This window comes from Protomyctophum parallelum (assembly GCF_964188405.1).
Source record: "Protomyctophum parallelum genome assembly, chromosome: 5".
In the NCBI taxonomy this organism is placed as follows: domain Eukaryota; kingdom Metazoa; phylum Chordata; class Actinopteri; order Myctophiformes; family Myctophidae; genus Protomyctophum; species Protomyctophum parallelum.
In genome coordinates this window covers 8111278-8127926 of record NC_139702.1, presented here as the reverse complement: position 1 = coordinate 8127926, position 16649 = coordinate 8111278, and the positions used below count along the sequence as shown (strand labels likewise).

Sequence of the window (16649 nt, the reverse complement as noted above, 5' to 3'; positions counted from 1 at the left end):
GAATCGTCTGTGGAAATGATGCCAGTCAGCATGGCCCACCGTTTAATGCTGTGGCCAGAACAATTATACACATTTTCTATGGTATCATAAAACTGTTTGAGCTCTGTGTTATGGTGGCCCTAGTGGTGATTTGGTCTGTGTATAATCCACTGTTAAGTGTTTTCCAGTGCTGATGATGGATGGTGGAAGTGGCAGTAGAGATTGTGACACACGTGGGCCAGTATAAAATCACCAACCAGTATAAAAGGGGAGAGAAATCTCCATATATGGGCATAAAAAGGACACAGACAGATGCAGTGGAACGGGTACTAGCCGGGTGGGGCATCGGGCATGGATCTCCAACTTCCATCGTTACCGACTCAGTGCTCTACAGCGGCAGCCGGGTAGATTACTACTAGATTACTAGTCTAGTATAATAATATTAATAATCCAATAATATATGGTCTTCACAGTGTCTAGTTCTCAAATTCGACTATACTTGTGGGACGTTTGGCCCACAAGTATAAATTCTCTGGTACCAGACTGTATTGCATTATGCTGAAGATATCTCAGTAAATACTGCGAGAGGGGGAGAAAAAAAAAGTGAGAGTTTTTTAACATTTTCTTTTTGCCATTTGCCATGTGTCAGGAATCTTGAGGCGCAAATATCTTTCACATTATTGTGAATATTTTTTTGTCTGAATGTTAAACATTTTGTGAATTCATAATCACAGATCCATCCACCCTCCCCCGATCAGTTCCACACTGATGCCACACCAGGGGGGCAGTGCCAGTCAGCCAGATATTTCGTGAAGCCTCATTTGAAATCGGTAGTTCATATAATGGCCTGTTGTGGCGCTGGACTGGACCCAAAAAGCCCCATAGCTCCATAGAGGCCCATGTATTTTGGCCCAACTTCACCTAGACTGTATTACCTTAATAAACATCGTCATGAATACTTTCTTCTTCCAGTCACTAGTTTAAAGTCTCATTTCTAATGTCATAATATTCTTTTTGGAAAATTATGGTCCCATTAATTAAAGAAATGACCATAAAGTCGCGTATGTTCTGAGGGGCGTGGCTACCGTTACAGTCTATGATCGGGATTCCCCTCCCACTCAAGAGTCTTCTCCTCCCACTCGAGTCAAAATAAAAACCAACGGAGAAGAAGGTGGGAAGTCCCGCCTCGTTGTCTGGGCAGCCAATGACCAGCTGGTACAAAACGGAGCCAGCCAATGGCCAGCTGGTACCAAACGGATCTAGAAAGATGGCGACTTACAAGCATATTATTACAGGCTTCATTTTACGTTAATGTTAGACCTGCGGAACGCTTTGTCCATATTTTTTACAGTCTATGTGCCACACTTACGTTCCTCCCCCTTTCATTGTGACTTTTAATGCATGCACATAACTGAAACATTGTGATCACATGCCCCAGTCAGACATAGGTGGGCGGGACACAGAATCAAAATCAGAAGAATCATCTTTATTATTTGTCACATGAGAGTTTTATAGTAAAATGGGTTAGGTGAAATTATTTTTTGTGCATGGTTTCTATTGTGTTATTTCTTCCAAGAAACAAAGAAAGGTATGGCACATGGGGTATGCCAGGCATGCCACCTGGCACCTGGCAGAGATTTGGCCCTGTTGGATGCACCTTTCTAGGTTTTTCTTGTTTTGTTATTTATTATATCTGAGATAACAAAAGACCAAACAACTGGTAAAGTAGGTTTTTTACTGTTCAAGTGAAACCTTACATGCTGAATATCTCAATCACTGCTTGATAGGAAGAGGACACCCAAGACTAAGACACTCGTTTGGGACAGTCTGTGTCGAATACAGCTCATCCTGGTCGAGGAGTTAATGACAAGGATCTTCACTAGCCTCTTTTGGTGTGCGTCTGCGTCCACGCAACTGATACACGCCTCTTCGTCCATCTGGAGTCTCAACAGTAACGAAACTGGGGCCCTTCTCCACGCACCGCTGGTCTCCCCCTGTGTAGCTCCGAGCAAAGTGTATTTTGGTGCTCGTCAGCCGGTTCCTCTTTTGCTTTCTGCACATCTTGCATCGTGAAATAGCAACTGGAGAAGCTGACACACTCGATCCGAACCTGGATTTACACCAGTCAACAATATTTCCTTTTCAACACTATATACCCTTGCAAGTCCACTGTGGCCACAGTGAGAGCGGGATTTACACATAGTTGTGTAGTGCCAGCCTGAACATGTCATTGGTGCACACCCATGCACCGTTGATCTTCTTGAGGATGAAAGTCTGGTGGAATCCCATTATGGGGTCTTCATCTGCTTTTATCTGTCCTACAACCATACTCATGATGGAGTCGTCTGGGGATGGCTGGTGGTCCTGTGCTGTTATACTGTGGGCAATGTTTCCGAAGGAGAGACTGGAAAGCTTTTGGACGATGTTTGCTTTTCCCTGGAACTGCAGTCCCTCCCATGTAAGGCATGATGAATCGATATACATTGATCCTAGTTGCGCTCTGTCAGTGTCAAACAAGTGGTAGTAGTTCTCCACGAAACTAGCTCCTACCTGCTCCCAACCAGTATATGACTCACAACAACTCAGCAACATATTTGACTCAAAGAGCAACACACTAGTCAAAAACCTTAACCTGTTTCTTAACACAGAACAATGTTGAGTGACAAAGTGCCATATGAAATGTGTGCTATATACTATAGAATCTTTGACATCATCAATATGACATCATCAGTGGCGTGCACAGACATTTAGAGGGGCAGGTGCTCAAGTGAAAAAAATGCGCATTTTGGGGGCGGGAACCCATTTTGGTGCTTTAGCTATTGAAAAATAGCAGATCTACAAGCTCATAGCGCGCCACCGAGTGGCGCGCTACGAGCTTGTAGGTCTGCTATTTTGCTTTAATCGAAGAACCACTGACATAGAAACATAGCTTTAGATTGTGGGGGCCTAAATAATATAGTAGAAGCGTTTTTTTAATCAAGATTTGATCAATGTCACCGCATGGTCCACACACAACAAATTAAGAAAGAAAAAAAATATATATTTTTTTTAATTGCCAAAAGGGCAGGGGGTGCTCTAGCACTCCCTAGTGTCTATCTGTGCACGCCACTGGACATCATAATTGAGTAAATTGACATAACAATATGGAACCTTTAAAGAAATCTTAATAACTCCATCATCGGTTTGCTCTGCCTGCCTGCATATCACATGCCTGCATCCTCTGGTGTCAAAAGCCGTTGCCGTTGCCCTGACGACCAGAAGGGGGCTGCCTGACTTCAGCCACGTGACAAACAGCAGCCAGCAGGTTGTGTCTGGTCTGGTCCATATGGTGGCTGTGTGTCTGACTGTCTGCTGCGGAGCTGATGTTGGAGAAAGTGCTCTGGTCCTAAGAGTGAGATTTTAGAATAGAGCACAATCATATTTTTATATGCATATTGAATGTCAACATATAACTTTAATCCCTTATTTTTCAAGATAAACTCATTCTCATCCATATCATTCCACTTAGACTATAGTTTGATAACATATTTATTTTGAATAATTAGGACCTTTTCCTCAAATGTCCTTCAATGTAGCCTATACCTCTGTGCTGCTGCTTACATTTCTGACTTTTCAGTATTCATAAATCAACCAAAAATGATCTTATAATATAGTTATATTGACATTATCTTGACATTAAAGTCTTCGACTAGCATATACTGCTCAGTCTCAATCGTATTCTATAGTGTTTATAATATTGGTGAATTAATTAAGCGTCTGCGCGCACACGTGCGCGCGCGCGCGTGTGTGTGTATGTGTTGTGTTGAACAGACAGAGAGACAAGTCGGCAGTCGGGCATGAAAGATGGAGCTCTCGGCGGCTGGGGATCGTGTCTTTGCCGCTGAAGCCATACTCAAACGCCGCGTCAGGAAGGTGAGAGAGGGCGGCCGCCCTGCGTCTTATTGTGACTGTGTGTGTGCGCAGAATGTTCCCCAGGGGGTTTTCATCCATGGCACGACTCCAAATGCATGATGAACTAAGCATGCATTTATTGTCGAGGCCTTGCAAATTGTGTGTGGATGCCTTCATGGTAGCTAAAAAGCTAGCAGTCAGGCTAGGCTATCAGTCATGGCTCGTATATGTTGGCATTGGTAGAGCAATAAAAATAGCGACACAAAGAAGGGGCTAGCGAGGAGGGAAACCAGACAACAAGCCATTTACCGGAGGGGCCTTTATATTTGACTGCAAGCTAATGGTAGCTAACGCTGCACATTATTCGGTGTCTTTGACCGTTCCAAATGACAGTAAAGGCGAACACAACATACCCCAGCAGCGGGTTATTATTTTTTAATTTTAAAGCAGTTGCTATTAGTGAAACCACGCTTGGAGATAACACGGACATACTGCAGAGTGCAGTGCAGACACAAGTTTAGCGTCCACTGGCCACATTGGGCAAACTTGCAAAGGTCCTTTTCAAAGTTACTTGTAATGTAGCACAGTGGTTCCCAAACTTTTTAATGTCAAAGACCCCCACATTGACACTTATTAGCCTGCGGACCCCCCATTTCAAAATATATGCCAGGGACCCCCATAAGAGAACATTTTTATTACGGCTCTTTCAGTGATTCTCAACCATTTTAATTTCAAGGACCCCCAGTTTGACATGCATTTAATGCCCCATTTAATGCCATTTCTATCTCTGGGACCCTGATTTTTATTCTGAAACTCTGAGAGTGTACAAATGGAACCAAATGGACCCATTCCATTTGTTACACTCAGAATTACAGGGGTCCATTTGGTTCATAACTATCATTTAGCTGGGGACCCCCTGGAACTCCCTCAAGGACCCCTAGGGGGCTAACAATAACTTACTTACAATGGTTACTCCATTGTAAGTAACCAACTAGGCCTTCACACAAAGCAAAAAAATAAATTAATAAAAACTCTTGTGTGAAATGTATTTTTAAACTAGGGTGTGCAACACTGTAAAGCAGTTCTCAAACTTTTTTCATTTCAAGGACGTGAGTTAGGCATCAATTTAATCTCTTAATGGACCTCTGAGAGTCCCTGGACAGCAGTGGACACATAAAATACATAATTGACCCACATTTGACACTTGACAGATGTGTTGAGAGTGCAGATCCGTATAGTTGTGTATGGTGAGCACTGCAATTATTATGAATTCATAATCATAGCTGAAATGAATACAAAGTTTGGCCAGTGAGTCAGAGTGAAACACCACGATAGTAAAAAGGACTTATACGCTCCTGTTCTTGCAGTGTGGATTGTCATTGAATTGTTGTATGTATTTACATTTCTTATTTTCAAAAGTATTATGTGTTTTGATAACCCTTTCTCTTACAGGCTAGAGTTGAGTACCTGGTTAAATGGAAAGGATGGGCACTAAAGTAAGTTACTCTTTAAAAAAGTGATATTAAAGTACTTAAAAGGTGTTTACTGGGTCTGGAGTATGTGCTTGGTCTCTTTCTTTTCCCTACACCGAAACGTTTTTCCAAAAATAGCTGATGTACAAGCTCACAATGTGTTGCATTGCGATGTGTTGTGAGCTTGTAGGTCTGCTATTTTTGCATTAATGTTCCTTCGCTCATGAGTTATGAGTTAGCCTAGAATTCGGATGCTAGGGTTCATGTGGTTAACTTAGTCTCTGAGACATTTATTGTTTTAAGATAGAACGTTGGTCTGAATAGTCTTCACTCTGTGTGTGTGTGTGTGTGTGTGTGTGTGTGTGTGTGTGTGTGTGTGTGTGTGTGTGTGTGTGTGTGTGTGTGTGTGTGTGTGTGTGTGTGTGTGTGTGTGTGTGTGTGTGTGTGTGTGTGTGTGTGTGTGTGTGTGTGTGTGTGTGTGTGTGTGTGTGTGTGTGTGTGTGTGTGTGTGTGTGTGTGTGTGTGTGTGTGTGTGTGTGTGTGTGTGTGTGTGTGTGTGTGTGTGTGTGTGTGTGTGTGTGTGTGTGTGTGTGTGTGTGTGTGTGTGTGTGTGTGTGTGTGTGTGTGTGTGTGTGTGTGTGTGTGTGTGTGTGCGTGCGTGCGTGCGTGCGTGCGGCGTGCGCTGTTCAGGCACAGCACCTGGGAGCCAGAAGAAAACATTTTGGATAACAGGCTGATAACGGGCTTTGAACAGAAGTAAGTACAATAATTGTGGCTTAGTATAAAACAACAGGTCACAAAAGCTTTATAGACGACTTTTTCTGTATTGTCTTTTATACATTTAGGGCTCCATTTTCGTCACCGCTAAACCCCTTATCCCTAAACTTATTTGCCTTTTTTTTTTTTACTATTTTGCAGAACTTTTTTGAATAGTTAAAATGGCCTAAAATGACTCCACAACGTGTCAATGTAGATTGGCTAGTTAAACTATTCAAAAATGATTTTCAAAATGGTAAAAAAAAAGAAAAGGCAAAGAATTTTAGGGATGAGGGGTTTAGCGGTGACTAAAATGGATCCCATAGGGCCCTATCTTGTGCCACCCCTTATCCCTAAATGGATCCCATAGGGCCCTATCTTGTGCCACCCCTTATCCCTAAACGTATTAGCCTTTTTTTACTACTTTTAAAAATAGTTTAAAATAGTTAAACATTTAAAAATTGTTCAACTAGCAACAATAGTATTTTAAAAGTTTTTTTTTTTAAATGGTAAAAAAATGGCAAATAAGTTTAGGGGTGGTGCAAGATATAGCCCATATGAGCAGACAGGACTTATCTTTTCTAATATTGGTTTAGAAAACGGGGTGAAATGCTGATTTATATCACACCCCTTGAAGTTGATGGGTCTCTTCAATACTCAGTCTGCCTGTTTACGCTTTTCATATATTTATTGCACTTCCCTTTCGGTCCTCATTCACTGTGCCCTTTGTTAACGAGCACATTGTTACTGAAATGCCTTTTGTCTACTGCCAAGCCACTTGAAAGCATCTCACTGGAAAGAAGAGATGTTTACAGGAAACCATAATGGTCACATCAGGACAGAGTATCTGGGTCTGTACAGACTCGAGGCTTCAAAAGCTGTGTGTGTGTGCGCGCGCGCGCACACACACACTTTTGAAGCACACACACACACACACACACACACACACACACACACACACATCATCACATCACATCATCACATCCTTATGTCACATTTTAATCTCACCCTCATTACAAGGCCTGTTTTCAGTTGAAAACGAGTTTCTTAGTTTCATTGGACTGTACTTATTTATTTATTAGCATTGTTTTTGGTGCTGATAAAACCCAAAAGGTTGTTCATCTCACTAAGACTTGCTATCCATCCCGTGTCTACAATGATTATAAGCATACTTATAATGCATTATTATAATCTGCATATATTTAATAAGAACTCACACATTGTGCTTTATAACAATTGTTATGACACAGTTTTAAGCATTCTATGATGACCTGGTCAAGTTTTATTTTACTTACATTATGAATCTTATAATCTATTAAGATTGTTTTAGAGCTTTATAGTACAATTATACACGTCATTGTGTGCTTTCAGTAAAGTAATTACATTCCTGAATGTGTATTTATTTTTTATTTTATATGTTTATTTAGACGGGACAGAACATATTAATGAACAGTATATTAAAAATGTAGCGTAAATACACCGGATTTAGCAGAGATGGTATTTTCCATCCGTAACATAAATGTTGTGTTGTTCTTGCTTAATTAAATTGAATTAAATCTATGTAAAGCACCTTGGATAAAGGCCCTATATAAATGCACCTTTACCAAAAGATCAAGTCTGTGAGTGACCAGTAATTTTGAAGTATTATAATTGACTTGATGTCATTATAAGAGGCTTATAATGTGTTTGTGATTGCATTATGAGTATTTGTCATTGCTTATAAGCAGATTACATTACGTGTGTGTGTGTGTGTGTGTGTGTGTGTGTGTAAAATATAGTCATGATTATTGAGATATGAGTGCTTATAACAACTATAATTATACAGTGGTATGAGCAGATTATAAATAAATAAATAATAAATAAATAAAGTCAATTCTCACACCCCCGGATTTAGAAAAAATCATGCATGCCTTCGTATCTTCCCGCCTTGATTACTGTAACGGACTCTACACAATGTTAAGCCACTCCTCATTATCCAGACTCCAATTAGTACAGAACACTGCAGCCAGAATCCTCACTAACACAAACCGTAGAGCACACATAACCCCGGTATTAGCTGGACTGCATTGGCTACCCATCAAGGCCAGAGTAGATTTTAAAATCCTTTTAACCACTTTTAAGGCACTTAATGGACTGGCCCCACTGTACATCCTCGACCTTTTATCTCCCAAGGTCAATGTGAGACCCCTCAGGTCCTCGGAGAAAGAACTTTTAAACATCCCAGTGACCAAGCTAAAGACTAAAGGTGATAGGGCCTTTGCAGTGGTTGCCCCTACCCTGTGGAATGCTCTGCCCTTGCCTCTGAAAAAGTCCAAATCAGTTGATATTTTTAAAAGCTGTTTAAAAACGTTTTTATTTCGTAAATATTTTCCCCATGCTATCACTTGATTTCCTCTGCAGGTCCATTTGTTTTGTCTCCATTTTAAATCTGAGTATTGATCATGACATATGTATGTTCGTATGCATGTATGTATATATGTGTATGTGTATATATGTACATTTACATGTGGTATAGGTATCTATGTGTGTATGTGCGTGTTTGTGTATATATATGTATATATATATTTCTTCAATTTTTTACTACTATGCTTGTTTTAACCTGATTGTTTTATATTGTGTCACTGTTCAGCACTTTGTAACCTTGTTTCGAAAAGTGCTCTATAAATAAAATTTACTTACTTACTTACTAAATAAATGCATTATAGACATGGGATGCATAGCAAGTGTTGCCTTTATTGCGAACGCAATGAGCACTAACTATGAGACCCTGCAGATCATGTCTGTCTGTGTGTGTGTGTGTGTCTGTGTGTCTGTCCCGCTGTGACACCACCCGCCCGCCACCAGAGGGCGCAGCTGTAGCACACACACACACACACACACACACACAGTAGAAAACTTAAAAAACTAAAAAGAAAAAAAAAGTACGTAATTTATTCTAATTGTTGTTATTGCAATTTACGAGCTGCGTTCGCTTCCCGCGTTTGAGCGTCTTACTTGTCTCACTAGGATACATTCTATGAACGGTCCTTTCATCACTGAGACAAAGTTGAGAAAAGTTCTAATTTGAAAATAAAGTGTTTTTTCTGACTTGCAGTTTTCTTTTCCGTTGTTCCTTTTTCAGGGAGCGGGAGAGGGAAATTCACGGGCCAAAGAAACGGGGGCCAAAACCCAAAAATGTTGTCGTGAACGTCAAGGTATTGTTCAGAACTCGCCTGTATTTAATTGCATTTCTAACCTTTTATCTATTCAGAGAAGGGTTTTGTTGAACACACCAATATTTTTCTGCACCACCTGCAAGACAATAATATCGTTGTTGTGGTCAGGCTAAAACAAACAAAATTGTGAACAATAGATCTTTACATTGAGGATATACTCATTATCTATAATAGTTTTATATAAGTATTTTTTTTTTTTTTTTTTTTTTTTTTTTTGCGGCTTACGCCTTTTATTGATTTTTTAAGGGATAGATAGTAGGCTGACAGGAAACGGGAGAGAGATGGGGGGATGACATGCGGTAAAGGCCGTGTCGGGTCCGGGAGTCGAACCCGCGGCACACCGCGACTGGATCACCAGTCCGGTGCCCAGACCGTTACGCCACGGCCTGGGCCTTTTATATAAGTATTTATCTTATTTTATTTTTTAATTAAAACTAGTTTACCTTCCCTAATTGTAAATCACTTTGTGTCCTCTCCAGGCTCGTTCCCAGAAAGGAGAGACCAGCTCTCAGTCCACAAATCCCCGTCAGACTAAAGCACGCTCCTCCTCGACCGCATCCATCCAACCAATGCCCTCTGCCTCTTCTTCCTCCTCAGCTGTGGCGCACACTCCTAAACTCAACTCAACCCTTTCAACCACCCATAAGCTAAAGAAAGACATTCGTCGTTGCCACCGCATGTCCAGGCGTCCTCTCCCCCGTACAGACCCCTTGGCGCCCCCCTTCAGCCAAGGTGGCTTTCCCTCTCGCCCACATGTCTCCCCCTTCTCTGAGACCGTCCGCATCCTGAACCGTAGGGTCAAGCCCCGGGAGGTCAAGCGGGGTCGAATCATCCTCAACCTGAAGATTACTGGCAAGCCAGGGAGGGGTGGCGCAGCGAGTGGGGGCAACAGGAGTGCTTCCGGAGGACGGCAGAACATCCCCTCGCGCAATAGAATCATCGGAAAGAGGACGGGCGAAGCTCCATATAGGCCTTTCCAGCCCCCTGCTAAGTTGCTGGGCTTCCCCATGTACGGGAAACCCTTTGGGATGCAATGTGGAACCCCTGGGACCTTTGGAACATGCTCCACTGCTGCAGCCACAGGAAGCCCTTCCATCTCCCGGGGCCGGGGTAGGTTTCCTGCTGTCCAACAGCGCCGGTATTCCCAGGGAGGTCCACAGCGCAAACCCAATGCAGAGGCTTCTGTAGCGGAATCACCCTCCAGCCAGAAACCCCAGGACCCTTGTTCTTCCCAGCCAACACCCAGCCAACCTCACTCGGAACAACAAAAGGGCAAAAGCACCCACCAGTCTGCTTCTGCCCCGTCAACTGACCAAACCTCAACATCTTCTGTTTGCCTCCCCTCATGCCAATCCGGCTCTGCCTCTTCCTCCTTGGAGGATGAAGAGGAGGAGGCTGCCCTGGACCATTTGGGGACTTCAGATGGGGGAAAAAAGAAACTTCACAGAAACCCACCTAAATGCCAACCCTCTGCTTCCAACAACACACAACCCCCACCACCCATCGCTCCTGGCAACCAGAGTTCGACCACCGCTGAGCCCAAAAGGGTTCCTGCCGAGGGGGACCCCAACTGGCATCCAGAAATGGCGCCCAGTTGTCAGGATGTGGTGGTCACGGATGTCACCACCAACCTGGTCACTGTCACCATTAAAGAGTTCCCCTCCCCTGCCTCCGGCCCGGCATCACCCTCTTCCATGCCTGAGAACGGCTCCTCCCCGCCCACCAATAGCCTTTCCTCCCCTGAAGACCCCATCCTCCCCAAGCCATAGAAAGCTGCATTGTTGCGATTTTTATTTCCATTGTCAACACGTCTTGCCAATATTGCCACTTTGGCCCTCTGCCCCCCCTCCCTCCTTCCATTACTTGAAGATGTTAAATGAAAGTAGTAATGTAATGTAACTTAACCGCCCAGTCAATGAATGGTAATAAGAACATATTTTTTGAAAACGAAGTGTGTAAATTCAAAAGGGTCAGCTAATATAGCCCTTCCTTTCACATAAATTACCATATTTTGTTCACTTGCACAGCACTGACTCTTTTAGAGCGCTTGGGTGGAAGTGGTATTTGATTTGTTTTCAGTTACTTCAGGCATGCTGAGTTTAGCTTGTTTGGTGTAACAGAATTATCCCCAAAGTAAAACCTTATCAAGCACACTTAGTGTAAATGAAAGATGGATACTATTTTGATACAGGATTTGCAGTGAAGGCTAGATATTGAATGCCTTCAGGGTGTTATGCCAATTTCTCCCCATCCCAAGTTCATTAGAGGTCCAACTTATCAATGATAAAGGTTGTGTTTTTGCACTTAGTTGGACTTATATAGCATCATTACAGAGAGGTATGTACTTACTACATAAAAAAACCCTCTTATATGTTAACTTGTTATCATATCAAGGCGTTTTCTTCTCGCTCTCTTGAACGCACAGGCATATACATATGAATAGTTATTTATATGCACGCACAACAACATTAGAAGCTACAAACAAAGATACAACAACAAAAAAGATAAGATTTAACTTATTGCTGTCCTTGCCTTGTTTTCATGCCTGCCTTGTGTTTTTCCGTTTTTTCCTCTCCTTTATTTTTTTTTACAAAACCCACGCTGGAATGTCTACCAGGACTCTAAACTGGCCTGCTTTTTAATTGTGATAAGTATAAGAATGCAGTGTTGTCTCCCTAACAACTCCTGAAGGAAGCTCAACAATACAGTATCTAACACCACTTTAACCTGGTGAACATCCTGAGCAATGATGAAAGTCTCCTGCCACTGTGGTAGTTGGAGCAAAGCATTTCTTTTAATATCCTGCTATGGTCATTGGTGTGTTGCTGACCAGTCTTTAAGCTAACAGTGCATTCTTAGTGAAGGTTAGTCTCTGCTACACAGGGCTAGTGTAGGCTGAGGCTGGCTGAAGATAAAAATAGAAATGTATTGTCATGTATTTGTTTCTTGACCTCTCACTGAATGTTTGTTATTAAGTAAGGAAGTGGAGAAAATGGTCCCTGTGAACTCCTTGCACCTGAAAACGAATGGCAATTAAGTATGAATTCAGTTTGGACGGCACAAATAAGTATTAAGCAGATCCATCGCACTGAACTGCACAATTGATGTAATCATATTGCAGTTTATACATTGCAATTATTGTGTAATGAAGGATACTCTGACAGTGACTGGTTTACAGACATAATTACCGTTAAATACTGACTGAAATACTGACTCCAGATATCAAGGTCTGTAAGATGGTATGGAATGTTAGTGAAAAGAACAGTAAGAAAGGTTTCTTGAAACCTTGTGCATTGTAGACAATGTTGACAGAGCGTCAGCTTGTCTTTGGACCACATTTAGTGGAATATCTCATGTTTTTTGTTGTTGTAGCAGACTTGAGAGGGCGTCCTGCACAGATGGGGAAACTCTTGAGTCACTTAACTGCTCTGTTATAATCGAAGAAGCGATGTATGATATGATTTCTCATGAAGTAAAAACATAATTTGCTTCAGTAAGGCTTATGCACAATAACCTTGATTTGAAACTGAGAAGTCACCCTAGCTAGTTTGTGTGGTCTCCTTGGGGTGTTTAGTGTGTGTGTGTGTGTGTGTGTGTGTGTGTGTGGCATTGGCTATTTCTTCTGATTATATGTAGCAGTGGTACATGGGGCAGTTGTTGCTAATATGGCTTCATATCCGTCCCAGTTGTGTCATGATATGTCTTAGTTTTGGATTCAGTGGTGAAAACGTTCTAAAGAGTTTAAGATGGGAGCTATGAGGTATCCAACAAAATTAGAATAACCTCTGGTATTACTGCCATCCAGGAAACAGACACCAGCCATTGGCCAAATGGCAGATAATTTCTTCCCTGTAATCAACTCGGGTTGGTAATCAGCAGTTATGTTTAGGTTAATGTTCACGCAACAGGTGACAATGGGGATGTGTGCTAGTCGTTTCATGGGATTCATCAACTATTGTCCCCAGTAGATAATGTTATTGTTTCCTGCCATAGAACTGAGACCAACCATGCAAGGCAGCATTAGGACCCAATGTCCTCCAATCATGGGAAGAAAGAGCTGTGAATTTGCAGAAAATGTGCGTTAATGCAGCAAAATACAATTGGTGTAAAAATGCACCTACACTTATATGGGTTAATTTGTAATTAGTTAAATTAACACTGACCACCATACTTGGCAGTACAGTATTCAATTGGCTAGAAATATTGTCCTTTTACTGAAAGATCATGTTCTATTCCCACAATAGCTACATAAACATGTCTAAAGTCTAAAGTGGTCTCCGACAAGATACAGAACTGCTCCCCTAAAATTACTAAATGTGCCAGATAAATTGCCTGCAAATGTAACATTGTTAAACTGTTTGAAATCTTGATCTACCTGGAAACCTACATCAAGTTCACCTGAAGTACTTGATGTAGAAGTACAATTATATAATATAAGGTAAAAACTCAAAGTAAACCCAGACTCATGGCGATCTCTGGTGCTACCCCTGACTCCCACCACGCCCCTTTGTCGGTTGATCCTCTTTTACAATTATTCCAAACCTTCCGCATGTTGCCTTATACAGCTGCTCTCTTCCCATCCCAGCTTCACACCAGGCGACGTCTTCATCGTCCTACTCGTTTCCATACTTCCGTAAATCTGCCGTCACTTGACATTTAGAGTGCAAAGATACATTTGCACAAACTGCAATATCGTAGGGACTTATTTGAATTACACTTGCCGTCACCTCGCGTCGCAAGGCTTTCAGTAACACCTGAGTGCTTTGTGCACACTGTAGAACTCCGTGTTCCTCTTGAGCACATGATGAAGCTGTCGTGTTCTCCTGTCGTGTACTGTAGAATTGTAGTTGTCAAAACTGTATCATACTCTCAATGACTACATATGCTGTATTGTAAACATTTTGAATGGTGTAGAGGATACTCTACTAATCTTTCATTTTGTAGTTCCAGTGTAAGGATATGGCGTATTGGGTTACCTGGCAATGATTCAATAGTAAATAGCATAGTTTTTTTTGTCCCTCTCTTCCTGTTTTACGGGGTAGCACAACTCGACTTTTAGTGGCCTATCTTTGTACCAAATGGGGCTCTTGATTATTTTGTTTTTCCCATTTAATTGTGATTTTTTAATTTGAGGCGTAATTTCAAGGTGCTAAATGCAGCACTCATTGAAAGTAAGAAAAAAGAGAGGTTAAAAAGCTAGAATGAAGTTTCAATGAAATTAATTGATTTCTTTGTACTGTACATTATATTAATAATTTTTTGAATTGTGCATAATGTTAATGTGATGCTTTTTGAGTGCCATTTGTTTGTTTTTATTCTTTATTAGTCCAATATGGGTTTGATCGGATGGGAAGCCCCAGTTGAAGAACTTATGTGTAAGACTGCAGTTGTGTGTCGTATATGGTAATATGAATAATGTAAATGTGTTGATGGCAATGATGACGACGATGATAATGATGACGTGTAATGTATCTGAACTTCTGAAGCATGTTTTGCAAACCCTTATTGTACAGGTTATGTATTCAGTGTCATGTTACCTGTTACAGTTGCTTTTTGTGTGTTTCTTGTACAAGGCTTTTAATTAAAAGTGCTTCAAAAAGTAATTTGCTTGTGTGTTTTTGTCCATTGTATTATTTATTAACGTAACATTCTGAAACCTCTGTCATGATACATCACCAAGGACTATTTTTAATCCATGTTGCCACATACCCTTGTTGCCAGTTGGCCAAATCACTGCCCCTCTCATCCAGGCTTCCAGCTATCCTTTCTCTTATAGACTGGTTTGCTTCCTGCCTAGGATCCTCCTACGTCTCATTATTATTTTCCTGTTCCATGAAGAGGACTTGTCTCTTTTGGTGGTGAATACCTGCAGTCCCATAATATTCCACATGATGGTGCTGTGAGCCTGTTTAGACCAAAGGCTCAGACTGCAAAGGGCAAATTATTATTATAGCTTGGAGTTTATTTTTAATGTGAAAAGGAAGTCAGATCAAAATGTACTTCACTGCATTTCCTGAATGAACAATGACTTGAATGCTGAACGAACCTTCAGGCCTGAACAGAAAAGGACACACCCACATTTCAAATCTGGGTTTTCTTATGTGATATGAAAATGTTCGAGAAGTTTAAGAACCACTGGCCAAGATAATCCCATTTTATTAAAAGTTTTCAAAATGTTATTTCTAATATGCTGCATCACATTAAAGGTATATTCAGTGATTTCACATAATTCAAATATCACTTCTTTTTTTGTTTTGTTGTGATAATCCTCCATACTATAGAGTGTGCTGGCCATATAAGGAGTTCCTCCCTGTCCCCAGTTAACCCCTGGGGGTCAAAAAACCTTAGGTTTCGTTTTTGACTCTCTATCCTGATTGGACGAAAGGCTGGGTCCCAAGCCAAAAACGAAACCTACGTTTTTTTTTAGCTAAATCACTGAATATACCTTTAAGAAAATACCTTGAGATGTGTATATGACAGACAGTCGATATCTTATTGTTATCTTATACAATGCATGGTGCATTTATATAGAGGGTATGCGCATGCTTAAAGTGAATGGCACATCGAGTGGCAAAGCAACATGCAAAGTGAGTTTAACATTGTTTAATGTTGTTTAATGCAATCAGATAGGACAGATAGGACTGTTTGGATGTAGGGGTTGTCAAGGCCAGAAAGTAGTTTTTTGCCACTCAGTAGGCATTCCTGCGCACAACTTCCGGGTTTGATGATGATATGTCACGTGCATACACTCTATAGTGCCTTTATCCAAGGCTCTTTGCATATATTGCATTACAATCACCCATTCACACACACATTCATACACCGATGGCGTAGGAAACCATGCAAGGCACATTAGGGGTTCAAACTCTGGGGGAGCCCGGGATTGAACTGGGAAGATTCCGGTTCGGTTCCCAAGCGTGTATGATAGAAATAGATATCTTAATAATAATAAACTTTGAGACGTGTATAAGTATGGCTATAGATATCTTATAATGATGTGATTCAGTGCTGTTCCTCAGAGTGGTCTTTTCTTGACTCCATCCCTCTATCTATACCCATCTGAACGCATGCGTATATTCAGTAGCATGTTAGAGAGTGTGGGTATGTGTGGGTGGGTGTTGGAGAAGATTTTAACCTCTGGCCTTTCACCTTTAACCTCCAAGGAAAACCAGATATCAATACCAATACGCGTTCGTTTTGCATGATTATGTCCATAAACTTGTGCCAACCTCTGGAATGAATACACAACAAATAGTTATAATTATCTATAAGTTTTTTTTTTTTTTTTTACTTTGTTTTTATTAAGGGTTTTACAGACACAAAATCAAACAAACAG

At 41.2% G+C, this 16649-nt stretch overlaps 2 protein-coding genes across 2 annotated transcripts; one reads left to right on the top strand and one right to left on the bottom strand.

Moving 5' to 3' along the window:
• Positions 1-2172: 2172 nt before the first annotated feature.
• Positions 2173-2571, bottom strand: LOC310859219 (nuclear transport factor 2-like; the record flags this gene model as incomplete). Its single annotated transcript, XM_083765620.1, has 1 exon — positions 2173-2571. One exon carries the CDS (start codon positions 2569-2571, stop codon positions 2173-2175), a length of 399 nt encoding a protein of 132 aa, XP_083621746.1.
• A 1232-nt stretch (positions 2572-3803) lies between these two features.
• On the top strand, positions 3804-13087 carry cbx6a (chromobox homolog 6a). Its single transcript, XM_083765718.1, has 5 exons — positions 3804-3891; positions 5323-5366; positions 6033-6098; positions 9220-9292; positions 9793-13087. Exons 1-5 carry the CDS (start codon positions 3823-3825, stop codon positions 11080-11082), a joined length of 1542 nt encoding a protein of 513 aa, XP_083621844.1. The 5' UTR covers positions 3804-3822; the 3' UTR covers positions 11083-13087.
• The last annotated feature ends 3562 nt before the right edge of the window (positions 13088-16649 follow it).